The following is a 14,114-nucleotide window of genomic DNA, read 5'->3' on the forward strand; positions in this document are numbered from 1 at the left end:
CCACTAAAACCACCTGCACCAGTCACTTGCATGTTGTCAAGCCCAGTCAGTGGTCAATCCTCGGGCCTCACCTGCTGGACCTCCAGCAGCACAGGACAGTTGATGTTTTGCTCCCTGACCCAGTTTTACTTGTCTCTTGGGTCTCATGCTTCCTCACTGTCTAGTCCTAAAGCCGCTACCATTAGGCCCCTTTTAGGCCTGTAAATGTCCAGAGCCCCTGGACCCTGTCCTGAGGTGTCTTCTCTGTTGGGGCTCTATCTCATAGGTCATTTCATCCAGTCATGGCTCTAAGTGCACACGGACACTGATAAGTATGTCTCCAGCTCAGAACTCTCTCTTAAAATCCAGATTCGTACGTCCAGCCACACTGCACTCTTTACGTTGAAGCCAGAGGCATCCAAACTGTGATGTGATCCTGGTCTCTAGCTCCCTTACCACTTGGTTCACTCAGTTCCACCCGCTACCCTCACTGCTGCTCCTCAAACACAAGCTTGCTCTCGCCTTGCTGTTCCCTCTGCTTGTAAAACTGGCAGATATGCACACAACCGGTTTCTCCATTCAGGTCTCTCATCAAAAGCCACCTCTTTGGGGGTCCTGGGTGGCTCAGTCGGTTAAACGTCCAACTTTGGCTCAGGTCATGATCTCACGGCTTGTGAGATCGAGCCCTGCGTCAGGCTCTGTGCTGACAGCTCAGAGCCTGGAGCCTGCTTCAGATTCTGTGTCTCCCTCCCTCTCTCCCCCTTTCCCACTCGCTCGTGCGTGCTGGCTCTCTCTCTCTCTCTCTCAAAACTAAATAAACATTAAAAATTTAAAAAAAAAAGTCACCTCCTTAGATGGAGCTCTTATCTGAAAAATCACCCTTTGCCAATCGCTATGCCTTTATCCTGCTTTATTTTTCTTCACAGCAGTTATCCCAACTGGGCACTCTTTTCTTTAAAAAAAGAAACAAACCTTTTTTTTTAACCTTTATTCACGTTTGAGAGACAGAGCACAAGTGGAGCAGGGGCAGAGAGAGAGGGAGGTACAGAATCTGAAGCAGACTCCAGGCTCTGAGCTGTCAGCACAAAGCCCGACGCAGGGCTCAAACCCATGAACTGTGAGATCATGACCTAAACTGAAGTTAGACACTCAACTGACTGAGCCACCCAGGCGCCCCTGGACATTATTTTCTTTATATGTTCCTTTACGTATTACCAGAATATCCCTACTAGCATGTTAAGTTCTACTTGGGCAAAGACTTTCTTACATTTACTGCTATATCTTAAGAGCCTAAAACCTGCTTGCCCAGAATAGGTGTGCTCAATAATTAGTTGGAGATTAATTAGAAAATTGAATTTAAATGTATGCCGAGGAAATTTAGAAGACGTTGTGAAAACAGAAATACCAAGAGTTCATGACATGGCAAAATATAAGATAAATAAGGAAAATCCAATTAAGTATTCTGTTTATAGCAAAAACAAATTAGAAAATAAAAATACAGAAGACCTCTCATACACAATAGCCATAAATTCCACAGCACACATAGTGATAACTTAATGTAAATATTGAGAAATGTAAAATTTAAGAAGATCTGAACAGAGGAAGAGATCAACTTCATGGTTAGGAAAACAAAATACCATGAAGTTACACCACCATCCCAAATTATTTTAAAGACTTAATGAAACTAACGAAATCACAGTGGGATTTTACATAAGAAGCTAAAAAATAACTCTAAAGCTCTCTCAAGAAAGTATGAATAAATGGAGTTTTGAAAAATTGCAATATTAATAATGAATGTTTACACCTACTCAGAAAGTAAATTGTTTTTTGGTGAGCAATTTGGTAACAAATATTAAAAGTTTTAAAATTTGGGATTTATTCCTAAATTTTATTCTGCAGGAGTTAAGGATGCTCACAGAGCCACAAAGAGCACTGTTTATAAAACCAAAGTAACCTACATAGCCAAAATAAACAATTGGTTTTATATATTAAGGTATGTCAATACCAAAAAATACTATGTAGCTGTTAAAGCTGCAGCTGTAGAATGTGGGAGCTTGGTTAAAGTGGAAGGATTAACTACATCAAAGTACTCTTCCATAAGCCCACAAAACCGACCACAAAGAAATCCAAGATATAAGTGTATAATGGCAAAATAAATGAGAGCAAGATCTTGAGTTTGGGATTTCAACAAGATCTGGAAGCTGGAAAAAAGAGGTAACTGTCTTAGACTAGATGAAGTTTGAGAAAACCAGAGAAAGCAAGACGGTTTGACTCTCAGAATCCCTAAGTGGCTCAGGACTTGGGAACAGCGAGCACCACGGAAAGTGAGGGGGAAGCACAGGTGTGAAAGCAGGAGGACCCGTAGGGAGGACACACACGCAGTGAGTCCCCAAGCCCCTCCCCTAAGCCAGAAGGGGGCCACCGGCACCTCCTCCCACACTCAGAGAGGGGGGGCCTGGACCAGGTATGGGTCCGGCTGGGCAGGAGGGGACACCGAAACAGGGTCAGTAAGGGGAAGTGTCCACACTAAAGGACAGGCCAGAAACCAGGCACGTCCTGCTCAAGCAAGAGATCAGAAGAGTGCTCTGACGGAAACAAATCCTGCTGGGAAGAGACCTGCAGACAGGAGGATGAGAAAGGCGATGGGCGCAATGAGGAGTGAAGAAAGACCTCGGGTCACAGAGGCAGACTGCCTGAGCTCCAGCCCCGGTTTCACGGCGGCTCCACCACTTACGTGCTGAACCTCTTGGGAAACCATGGTTTCCTCATCTGAACACAGAGACGATGATGCCTACCTCGTGGTGCTGCTGTGAGCATTCACTGTTTTAAGGCATGTAAAAGTCCAGTCAATCCCTCCTCCCTCTCCATAGGAGAATTTTCCCTCCACACCCACTGCCACTGCCCTGGCGCTGCAGCCCTCTCCGCAGCTGGGGTATGTGTCCCAGCCCCGCTGTCAGGCCTGGCCATGTGTCTAGCTGTGGCCAACGGAATGGGAGTCCACTGAAGCGCACTGTATCTAAGCAGAAGCTTTTTAAAAGCCGTGCATGTTCTCGCAAGCCCTCTCCTTTCCCCTCTGCCATGAGAAATGCCCGTCCCAGATAGCCGCTCCTTCAGCCTGGGGTCACGGAATGAGAAGCCCGTTTTAGAAAACAGCTGTAGCAACAGACCTACAGTCACCTTCAGCTGCCCACCTGCAGCTGGGGGTTGTTACTGTAAGGTCAACAAACTAGAGACAACTCCCTTTTGAAGTTCTCGAAAACTTAGATTTTAGAAATATCTGGTGAGTGAATCTTTAACAGCATTCTTTATCCAAGGAATGTATTTGATCTGAATTCAGGCAATTAAGAACTGTACCATTTGTGATATCGTGATATCTAAATGTCAGGGCTCTATGACCAGTTAATGAAGGGAGAGAACTTAGGTTAACCGATCGCTATTTATGGTACACGCGATATTTCACTTAACCCTCACAACAACCCTAAAGAAGACTGTAGTATATTACTACATAATACTGTATATTACAGTTAATATTCTGATTATGTAAAGCATTTGTATAAATACATTTTTTAAAAACCGCAAAGATTTAAATAAATACGCAAAGAAAATGAAGTATTTAGGCAGAAGGAAACACAAAATTAAACATTTAAGAGAAAATCCTCTGGTATCAATAAAATATTCAGACTATCTTTCTTCAACAATTCTTTCTTTAAATGATTAGACTCAGAGTCAGGGAGGGAAAATGCCTGTCTTTAGGTACTGCTGATAATGAGTATTAGTTAATGCAACTTTTTCTTTTTAAATTTAAATCCAAGTTATTTACATATGATGCAACTCTGTTAGAAAGTAACTGAAGGTAAAGGTAGTCTTACACTATTTATACTCTTCAACCCAATAATTTTACATTAGGAATCCACCCCAAATATGGTAAAAGCCGATGTTCAAAGGTGGGCATCACTTTTGGGTGATGAGGGGGAGACCCAACCTAGTGTCCACAATAGATCAATGAAATAATCTATGGTGCCTTTCCCTTCCTAGCATATTAAGAATCTATTTAAAATTGTGTTATGAATATTCTACAGTAATATGGGGAAAGGAATTGGTTATAATATTATATAAAGAAAATAAAATTCAAAATCATACAGATTGGATTAGTTAGAAATGTTCCAAAATACAACAGTGGTTGCCTTTTGGTATTTCCTGCATTTTCTTTTATGAGTATTTTTTTTAAAGGAGTAGAAACAATCTTGGGGGAAAAGGAAATATTAACGATTTGGATATTTTTGAAAGTCTCAAAATACTTTCTTATGCGAGCAGAGAAAAGCGGTCTGGTGTACTGTTAACAGCAAACTTGGGAACTATGCGGTGTAAAATCCTGGCTCAACCGCTAACTACATGATCGCCCAGAAGTTACTCATCATTCTGTACCTTGGTGCGTTCACTGAAAAAATGGGGCTAAATACAAGCACCTGCCTCATAGTGTTGTTGGTGACGATTCAATGAGTTAATCCATGTAAAATACTTAGAAACAGTGCTTGGCACATAGAAAACATGCAAATACCTGTCAGCTTTTGCTTACATATTAAAAAATATTCTGTAGGGGTGCCTGGGTGACTCAGTCAGTTAAGTATCTGAATTCAGCTTGGGTCATGATCTCACAGTTCGTAGGGTCAAGCCCACATCCGGCTCTCTGCTCTCAGCATTGAGCCTGCTTCGGATCCTCTGTGTCCCTCGCTATCTGCCCCAACCCCGCTCTCAAAAATAAATAAACATTGAAAAAAATATATACATATTGGAAAGGAACTATTCTTTTTTGATAGGAAACTGGTAAATATTTACCACTGGAGCCAATAATAAAAAACTCAATTTTCCTTGCTCATTAACACAAGCTCAGAAAATATTTAAATTAACAAAAATATTATCTTAGTACCAAGGGGCCATTTCCTAAATCCCAAGTCTGAAACTACTCCTAAAATAAATAAGAAAAATATAAAAGTATTACCTTATTGATATCATCTGCTGTAAATCCACTTTGTTCTAAGAGTTCTCTGATTGCTTCTATACATTTATTAAAAAGTGGAGAACAGAGAAGTTCAAATCTTGCTCTGTAAACACACACACACACACAGAGGAAAAAGCAAGGAGAAAGGCTTAATACAATGAAACAAGTTTTCTTGTGAAGGGTAATGCCAAAGCCTAATGTGATGTTTTAAGAACAAGTTTGTAGGGGCACTTGGGTGGCTCAGTTGGATGAGCCTCTGACTCTTGATTTCGGCTCAGGTCATGATCTCACAGTTTGTGGATTTGAGCTCTACATCAGCGCAGAGCCTGCTTGGGATTCTCTCTCTCCCTCTCTCTGCCTCTCCCCACCCCCTCGCACCCATATATTCTCTCCCTCGCTCAAAATAAATAAATAAACTTAAAAAAAAAAAAAAAAGAACAGGTTTGTGAACAGAACAAGATATTTAATACCTAGCAGTGAACTCCACAGGGAGAAAACATTTGAATTATTCATCTACAAATGTATGAAGGCATTCAATGTCAAATTCAGTTGGAAGATTCTTACCCATGGCTTACTTGTAAGCTTTCAAAAAAACCTAAAAATAAATAAATACTCAGTGTATGGCATTCCCAACAAAGCCACAGATTCAAATCAAACCATCATTTACAAGCTTTTGCTATTTTTGTATGTTAAAAGTTTAAAAGATTATTTCTCATTATTTTTTTTTTTTTTATAATCTGAGACTATGCTGTACATAAACTTAGTTCTCTTGCTCTGAGAAGCTCGAATGCTAGCATATAATTTTAAGAAAGATCTATGTTTGGGGCGCCTGGGTGGCTCAATTGGTTAAGCGTCTGACTTCAGCTCAGGTCATGATCTTGTGGTCCACGAGTTCGAGCCCTGCATCGGTCTCTGTACTGACAGCTCAGAGCCTGGAGCCTGCTTTGGATTCTGTGTCTCCCTCACTCTCTGTCCCTCCCTCCCCTCACTAGTACTCTGTCTCTCTCAAAAATAAATAAAAACATTTAAAAATTTTTTTAAAAATCTATGTTTATGAAAAACGCACTCCCTAATTTCATGCTAAACTTAAATGCAGATGACTGATTTTTATTTTTTGTGCTATCTGTACATACTGAAATATACTTTACCATTGAAATCTTTGTGATAAAGGCAAAATTTCTTTAATGAAACATTACAAATTCTATTTCATTCCTAATAGATAAGCAGTAATAAACAAACATACACTGAGAACTTGGACTAACTCAGTACTAAGTTAGAAATTCTAGAAACAGAAAAAATACACAACATTCTGCCGACAAAGAGATTTCTGTTCAATTTAATACCTTTCTATCTTTGGGGCTATTGTTTGAAATCTCTCTTAAAAGAGCTAGTGCAGTGCTAATAGAACTTTCTATGAGCCACCAGCCATGTCAGGCTATTGAACACTTGAACTGTGGCTAGTGCTACTGAGGACCTGAATTTTTAATGCTCTTCCTTTTCCCCCTGTGATTTATTTCTAATTAATTAAAATTTAAAAAGCCACTGGCTACTGGTTATAGTGCTGGGCACACAGATCTAGAATCTTCAGGAAAGCCCAGGAGGGTGAAGAAGCTAAACTCTAAGGGCCAGATGAGGAGTAAATTTAACCAAGTACAGTCAGTAGAATCCTAAAAATAATACTGTAATTCTGGAAATTTTCACTATGTTTCCAAGTTACCTATTAGGTTGTTGAGAGGTCTGAATAGTGAACCATTGGTAGGTATTACTACTGTTAGTAACATGCCAGGCAAAATGATAGGGCAATGCGCTCTCTTTGGACTCTCTCCGGGTAAAGGCATAGTCACTTGAAACCAATATTTTGGGTTCTGTAAAAGATAAGGGAATTTAAAACAATTTTACGTACATTAAACCTGTGTTCACTAAATATCATGAACACCATCGAAACTTAAAAAGGTTGCCAATGGATGACCAGAGCCAACAAAACCAAGACAGACATGAATCTTCACTAGCGTATGACAGTGACAGTATGGACGTCGGGAGTCAAACTAGCTGGGTTTGAACGCCCAGTCCGTAGCCAACACTACACATTCTTACTCTGGAGCCCTGGGCAAGAATGAGACATCTGTTTCAGCTTCCTCATGTGTAAAATACGGAAAAGACCACTACTTACTTCACGGGCTGTTACCGGGATTTGAGGAGTTAACACGTACTACTACTTAGACTCCTGCTACACTGTGTTCACTAGTAAGTTAAATACCATTGAAACACGTGCAAGCCCTACATCAAATTGAAGCAACAATTTAAGCCTTTCTTTCAAAGACCTAGGATGCTTTTTCACACACTACTCTTTGTAGCTGTAAATAGCAGCGCAAGCAATCACAACTGATGTCATTACTTTGGGAACGTTGGGAACGGTTATTTAGTCTGACAAGAACTACACCTCACAAGTAAATACGGGAGAGCTTTCCTTCTACCGATGGCTAATAAATCTCAAAAGGACGAACAAAAAAACCCAAGGTGAGAAAATTACACCTAAATATAAATGTATTTGGAATTTTGTTCTTGTTGTTATTTTAATTCTCCATTTTCTCAGCATTAACCCTAATAATTCTCAGGAACCCTCTATAAATTAACAGCAGGGTGCAGCCCAGTGGTTATTAAGGCTTCTTCACAGCATTTTATTACAACTAACTTTTGTCCCCAAGCGACTGATTCAGGGCCCATCTTTCAGCCTAGCCCGCTGCTGATTCTTTTACAGAACCTGAAAATGACTGTATAACATAACCGCGGCCAACACCACAGCTGACGGAGTTCTGAGGCCAGACAACCACCACTCTGCTCCACGGGGTTCAGGCCCTGTGCCTCCCCGGGAACAGCCGTGCTGCTATGTGGGGACAGCATACTTGCGATGCACTTCACGAGTTGGCTTCGAAACCGTGGGAGATTTCATCACATATGTTTACTCCAGGAGGAGGCATAAAATTACGTAGAGACGTTATTAATAATTTTATACCTCAGTATCTTATATTTGCTTGATCCATTATTTTAACTTAGAAAAGAAAAACCTACATATGGTAAAGAAACTACTGTTCTTCATCTTTCATTGTAGGGAGTCAATAGAGTACATGTAAATTTCATGAATCAGGGTGAAAATCTCTCATTTAGAAATACGGAGACAACTCTAAGGAACCAAAAACAGTAAGTTAAAAATGGCTGCCTCTGAATCACATAAAGAAATAAAATATTGATATGTACTGCAACATAAACGATCCTTAAAAACATGCTAAGTGATGGAAACCAAACATGGAAGGTCATATACCATATGATTTCCTTTATGTGAAATGTCCAGTGTAGACAAAAACATAAAGAAAGTACATAGGTGGTTGCCAGAGGTTGAGAGTGGTGGGAACAGGAAGTGACTGCTAATGGGTATAGAATTTCTTTTGGGAACGAAAATGTTCTAGAAGCAGAACCAGAAACAGATACCGGTTGGTAATAGTTTCATAAGTCTGTGAATATACAAAAGTCCACAGAACTATACACTTTTATGGTATTTGAATATTTTAATAAAGTCATTAAAACAATTTGTTTTTCTTAAATGGGTGGCTCTAATGAAGAGGCTGGACAGGAGAAAAGTGAGATGACACCAGTCCAGTATCATCAACTCTGCTATCCTATTTCCTACCACCTTTTCCATATCATCTCTGCTGTCATATCCCTCTTAGGACCCATCCTCACGCCCTTACAGTCTCAAAGTTCCCCTGCATCAACTCCCTTACACCTCCAAGGTCTTGCTCCCGGGCCCTGGTCACACTGACACCTGAAATGCTAGCCTGCTTCCCATGGCCCCCTTCCCCCCACACTCCTGCCAGAGACACCCTGCCAGCCACATTTTAGACAATGGCGCCTCCTGCTCCCTGCACTTAGGAAGCTCTTTATTACCACCAGGATGGGGCCCTGGCTCCGCAGCAGGCATTCAGGGCCTGGCTGGGTTCATCCTGGCCTCTCCATCCTGAATTCTAATTAGGGTCAGCCTTCACCCAGATGCCGGTCGTGCAGCGCCCCCACCTCCACCCAACACACACGGACGGTGCCACAAAAGGTCAGACCCCTGCTTACAGACCGGTGCAGCCCCCTCACCTCTTGGAGCAAGTGCGTCATCTCTCCCGGACAGTGTCCCTCCCCAGAGCGGAAGGACTCCAGCTGCTCTGTGCCCCAGGGACTCTATGCAGACTGTCTCCCACTTCTCCAGGACTTAGTTGGGCTCAGCTCCCCCAAGGCTTGGAGCCTCCCTAAGCATCTCAGGCCCGTGTCCTGAACCACAGGCGCAGCACCCGCAGGCCATGAGGCCTCGGTAGCTGACGGAACCACCTTGGAAAGGGGACTGAGAATTCCTCGGGACCAGGGCTTGAACTTGTCCACATTCCCTGCCCAGCAAGCACAGAGCTCACAGGACAGCATCAACCTGAACCAGGCACTGAATACATGAGGTAAGGTGGGAGGAGGAAGGGGGGGTGCTGCCGGCCAAAGGGGCTGCCCCTCTTCCACCTAAACAACACATGGCATCGCCGGGGCTCAGTACTGCGATCAGGCTGGTCGATAATGTGGTTCCAAGTCATAGAAAACTGTCTGAATTCTCCTTGTCTGTGCCCTGAAAGCCTTAAATTTCTGGCCGATTCTTTCTTTATGCAAAGTCTAGCTGCTATAAACTGAGGAACACAAAGCTAGGATGGCAGGAGACAACCTGGTCACCCCAGGGAACAGGACAGTCCTTCAGGAAAAAGCAGAGGCCCACCTCACCTGGACCTCGGCTGTGGGGAGCCCAGTGACCATCAGAGCTCTCTTCCACAGGCCAGGCAGAGACCTGAGCACACAGAGCCCAGAAGGCCCATGGGTCAACAGCTACCATTCCTTAGGACTGATCCGTAAGGACACTCCAGGAGGCCCACAGCAGATGGCTGCCATCCCACAGGATCAGTAGAGCAGGTGCCTGCCCAGAAGCACTGGATTTGGGTGATTCACCCACAAGTGCAATACTATCCAGGCCCAAGTCTGTCAGTTTCCTGATGTGGAGCCCAGACCACAAAGTCCCTAGGTTCCGCGTCTTTGTGCAAGTCCTGAGATCTCTCTGAGGGTACCAAGGCCAACTGGTAGATTCTGTGGATTCCTGGGAGTGCGTCTAAAGCACCAGGATGCCCGCTGGGCCCCAAGAACACTAGGAACTGCGCCCAAACTCAAAGTAGGCAAACGATTCCGCACGTTGTTTGCAACTTAACAAAGCCCGCGTCAGTGCACGCTTAAGGGAAGCGGGGATTGTTCCCCTCCCATGGTCCAGGTCGTCCTTCAGTGCCTCAGGGGAACTTGTGCAGACCAGAAACACTCTGGTTCGCAGCTCCTGGCCTCCCACCGGCAGGCCTCCCACCCCTGCAGGCTGGTCCCCTCCGCTCTAGGCTGGCGACTTAGCAAGCTCAGGAGCGCCTCCGTGGGGGGGGGCGGGGGGGCGCTTTGTTTTGCTCCGAAGTTCTGCCTGGCGGTAGGCTCGCTGCGGGGCAGGAGAAACAAAGGCGTGCTGGGCCAGAGGCCCGACCCAGTGCCAGGCATGGCGACCCAGTGCCAGGCCTGTCCTGCAGGGCTCACCGGGGCCGCCCAGCTGGCCCAACGTGGCCAGGAGCCCAGAAGCGGAGAGGAGGCGGGAGGGTCGCAGAACCAAGGGGAACAGGGGCGCGAAGCAGACGCAGAAGGGGCAGGCGCGGCATCCGCCCTGATTGCAGGTGCCATGGGCTTCCCGCTCCTTCTCCCAACCCTCCTGGCACTGGAGGGAGGCAGCAGCGGCCCCACCGCCTGGGCATTGCCTCACCCCGGCCTGGAATTTTTGTTTGTTTGTTTGTTTGTTTAAATGTTTACTTATTTTTGAGAGAGAGAGAGAGAGAGACAGAGTATGAGTCGGGGAGGGGCAGAAACGGAGGGCCACAGAGAATCGGAAGCAGGCTCTGAGCTGTCAGCACAGAGCCCAACTCGGGGCTCGAACTCACCAACTGTGAGATCATCACCTGAGCCGAAGTCAGAGGCTTAAGCAACCGAACCATCCAGGCGCCCCTGGAATTTTGTTTTTTAAAGTTCTTTGGACTTCATTCAGTTTTACCTGGACACATTGCAGTCAAAATCTTGACCTTCATATAATGAGTCAAGGAAACAATTGGCACTTCCCAAGGTTGACAAAGAATGCTTTGCAATGTCAGCACTGTTCATCAGCTTCATCATGGCTCGGGCGTTCCCTCTCACATCATGTTTGAAGGATCTAGATTAAAAATATAGTCTCTGAAGTTTAAAAATTACTAGGCCATTTAGAATTATGTAGATAATGCCTACTAGGACAATAAGCCCATACATTAATATTAATATCAGATGCTACTACAGGTTTCAAACCCTCCAAAATCTCTGAAGAAAATTCTTTGCAATTAAAAGAAGGGCCTCCTTAAAAAAAATGAGTGACAAATATATTTGATACTTAGAACTGCTCTATTCTGTGGCCATAATAATAACCAATTGAGCCACCCAGGCACCCCAGTATAGGTCTTTTTGAAACAAGTAAGTAATTACCTCTTTTTCAAGACTTTTTTTACCTAGTCAGTTTAGTCAAACTGATGAAAATACTATTTCAGCCAAATATTTTTTAAGAGTAGCAATATCCGAAATAGAACCTTTATCTATTTGACTCTTGATTTTGAATGGAATAATTACATCTAGTAACAAAACCAAAATGCTGCTTGTGATAGCAGATTAGTAATTAAATAAACACTCCATAAGACACTAATTCACTGGGATGTGACTGTAACATAAGGTAACCTTCATCAGATCTAAACTTTTAAAAATTGTTCAGAAGGTATTGAGCCCTCAAGTGCTTGTACACTCCTCTATCTAGACATAATAGCAACACCCGAGGTATTAAGAAATTTAATTGAGACCCACGTTCATGAAGTTCAACATCTGGCAGGCCCTCACACTAAATGAGAAATCTGAGCCCACTGTACTGGACAACTTGCCCTCTGCTTCCCTGCAAATGCCTGGAGAGGACATTGTAACTCTAGACACAAAAATATCCAAAGCACTGAAAAAAACCCCCACATCCTCCTTTGAAGCAAGGCAATTTAAAACAGTACAAAAACCCAGAAGAGAAACTTCAATTAAAATATATCATGAAGTCCATTAATATTTACCTCTGAAACTCTGAAGCCAGATACTGTGCTAAGGTTTCTGTGAAATGTGTACCTCCTATGTTATCATCAGTGTTTGTTGAAAGAACACGATATATTCCACTGTTCACTTCCATGACACTGACAGATAAGGATGTTCCTCCAAGTTTAAACACCAAAATATTGCTTAAAAGAAAGAAAACGTAAGTAAGTTATGAGAGAATCACAAAACTTTAAAGGCAGGTTGGACACTGGAAGTCACTTAGTTTAATCCCTTTATGTCACAAATAGTTGATTAGTGCTGAATTAAGCCTGGAACCCCTACATTCTGAATCAAAACCAAAGTCTGTTTTTATTTAGTTGCATATGTAAACTGGATTCTTTTGAGTAACTGGAGTTCAAAACACTAACTTTTCTTTTCGTGGTTATAATGAATCATAACAGAATTAAATACAGAAACTTTATGTGCTAATATTATCCAAGTTACTACTACAATGACACATTCTGTAAAAATCAAACATATGCAATACTAGAAGCTCATTTCTGATATTCTACATAAACTAATTTCCTACTGATTTATACATACTAACTTCTTTAACTGAAATAGTAGTAAGGTGAAACAACTAGGGAAAATAAACACATCAGAATTAATCTCCCTAACGGTGTCTGTGTCAGATCTATTAGAAGTTTCAACAACTAAATTAGGAGCATGTCTTACTATTTCATTATCAAAAAACGCTTTAAATCCCATGCTGGATTCCCCCATCTCCTGCCAAGAAAAATGTATATAAAAGACTTACTGTTTCTAAACATGTTTAATAATTGGAATTGGTAGAAAAATTAACAGTGCCTTGGCTTGAGTTGGAATTTGGCTGGGCTTATAAATTTCAAATCCTCCTCCAATAAAGACAAATAATATGAGATGGGGCCTGGGTGGCTCAGTCGGTTGAGCGTCTGACTTTGGCTCAACCATGATCTCATGGTTCGTGGGTTTGAGCCCCGCATCAGGCTCTTTGCTGACAGCTCAGAGCCTGGAGCCTGTTTCAGATTCTGTGTCTCCCTTTCTCTCTGCCCCTCCCCCACTCGCACTATGTTTCCCTCTGTCTCAGAAATAAACAAACATTAAAAAAAAAAAAAAAGACAAATAACATGAGTAATAAGAAGACAGCAAAGTTCAATCTTCCCTCCTGTTATGTCCTTTCTCTGCTCTCCTAGGAAGTCTTTCTCATCTATTTGAAAAACCCCAGGTGAGAGTTTCAATGTCATTTCATCCATAAAGGCTTGGAACCCACTGCTTTATATAATGATCCCCATTGCTATAATCTAAAAATGTTTTCTGCACTGAAAAACTTAAAGCTGCAAATATGGTTTTTACCTTTTTCCAGTGGGGCAGTCTTGTCCAATTCCATACGCCAGAAGAGCTGCAGATGGTTCATGGATTAACCGCAAAACATTAAACCCAGCAGCTCTGGCTGCTTCCCTGTGGACAATTTGCTTTCAATGAATTTAATATCACAACACGTTCGAGTATTTTCTTGACAAAAAAAAAATAACGTGCTTATAACAAATAAAGAAAAGTCTCAAAAATGTCCATGCTTATAAATGTTAGAAAGAGATTAAGACAAATTTATAATACATTTTGGAATTTTCCAGTTTCTTTAATTTAGGGTCAGTTTTTAACATCCCACAAGTTCAAGTAAATAAAGCAATTATCTGTCCCACAAGCAACTCAGATGACTGCCCAAGTGCCAGATGAAACTCTATCCTCAAAACAAAGGTATACATGCTCATCAATTACATTTTCATAATGACCTATAAAAAATAAATGCAACTTTTTGTTTAGATGTGAAGATCTAATAAGGTGAAGAAATAATTGCAAATATATCTAAAACTGTATATATTTTTATATAATTCCAACATAAACCTTGATTATATGAAAGTAA

At 42.3% G+C, this 14,114-nt stretch overlaps 1 protein-coding gene across 1 annotated transcript in view; it reads right to left on the reverse strand.

Moving 5' to 3' along the window:
- HSPA14 (heat shock protein family A (Hsp70) member 14) overlaps window positions 1-14,114 on the reverse strand; it is a 42,888-nt gene that overhangs the window by 16,977 nt on the left and 11,797 nt on the right. Inside the window, exons 7-10 of the mRNA XM_040451355.1 lie at window positions 13,547-13,651; window positions 12,196-12,357; window positions 11,121-11,276; window positions 4,979-5,081 (exon numbers count right to left, since the gene is read on the reverse strand). Coding sequence (XP_040307289.1) covers window positions 4,979-5,081; window positions 11,121-11,276; window positions 12,196-12,357; window positions 13,547-13,651 — 526 coding nt within the window. The remainder of the gene's footprint in view (window positions 1-4,978; window positions 5,082-11,120; window positions 11,277-12,195; window positions 12,358-13,546; window positions 13,652-14,114) is intronic.

Source organism: Herpailurus yagouaroundi, unplaced genomic scaffold (assembly GCF_014898765.1).
Source record: "Herpailurus yagouaroundi ecotype Mexico unplaced genomic scaffold, PumYag 203, whole genome shotgun sequence".
Classification (NCBI taxonomy): domain Eukaryota; kingdom Metazoa; phylum Chordata; class Mammalia; order Carnivora; family Felidae; genus Herpailurus; species Herpailurus yagouaroundi.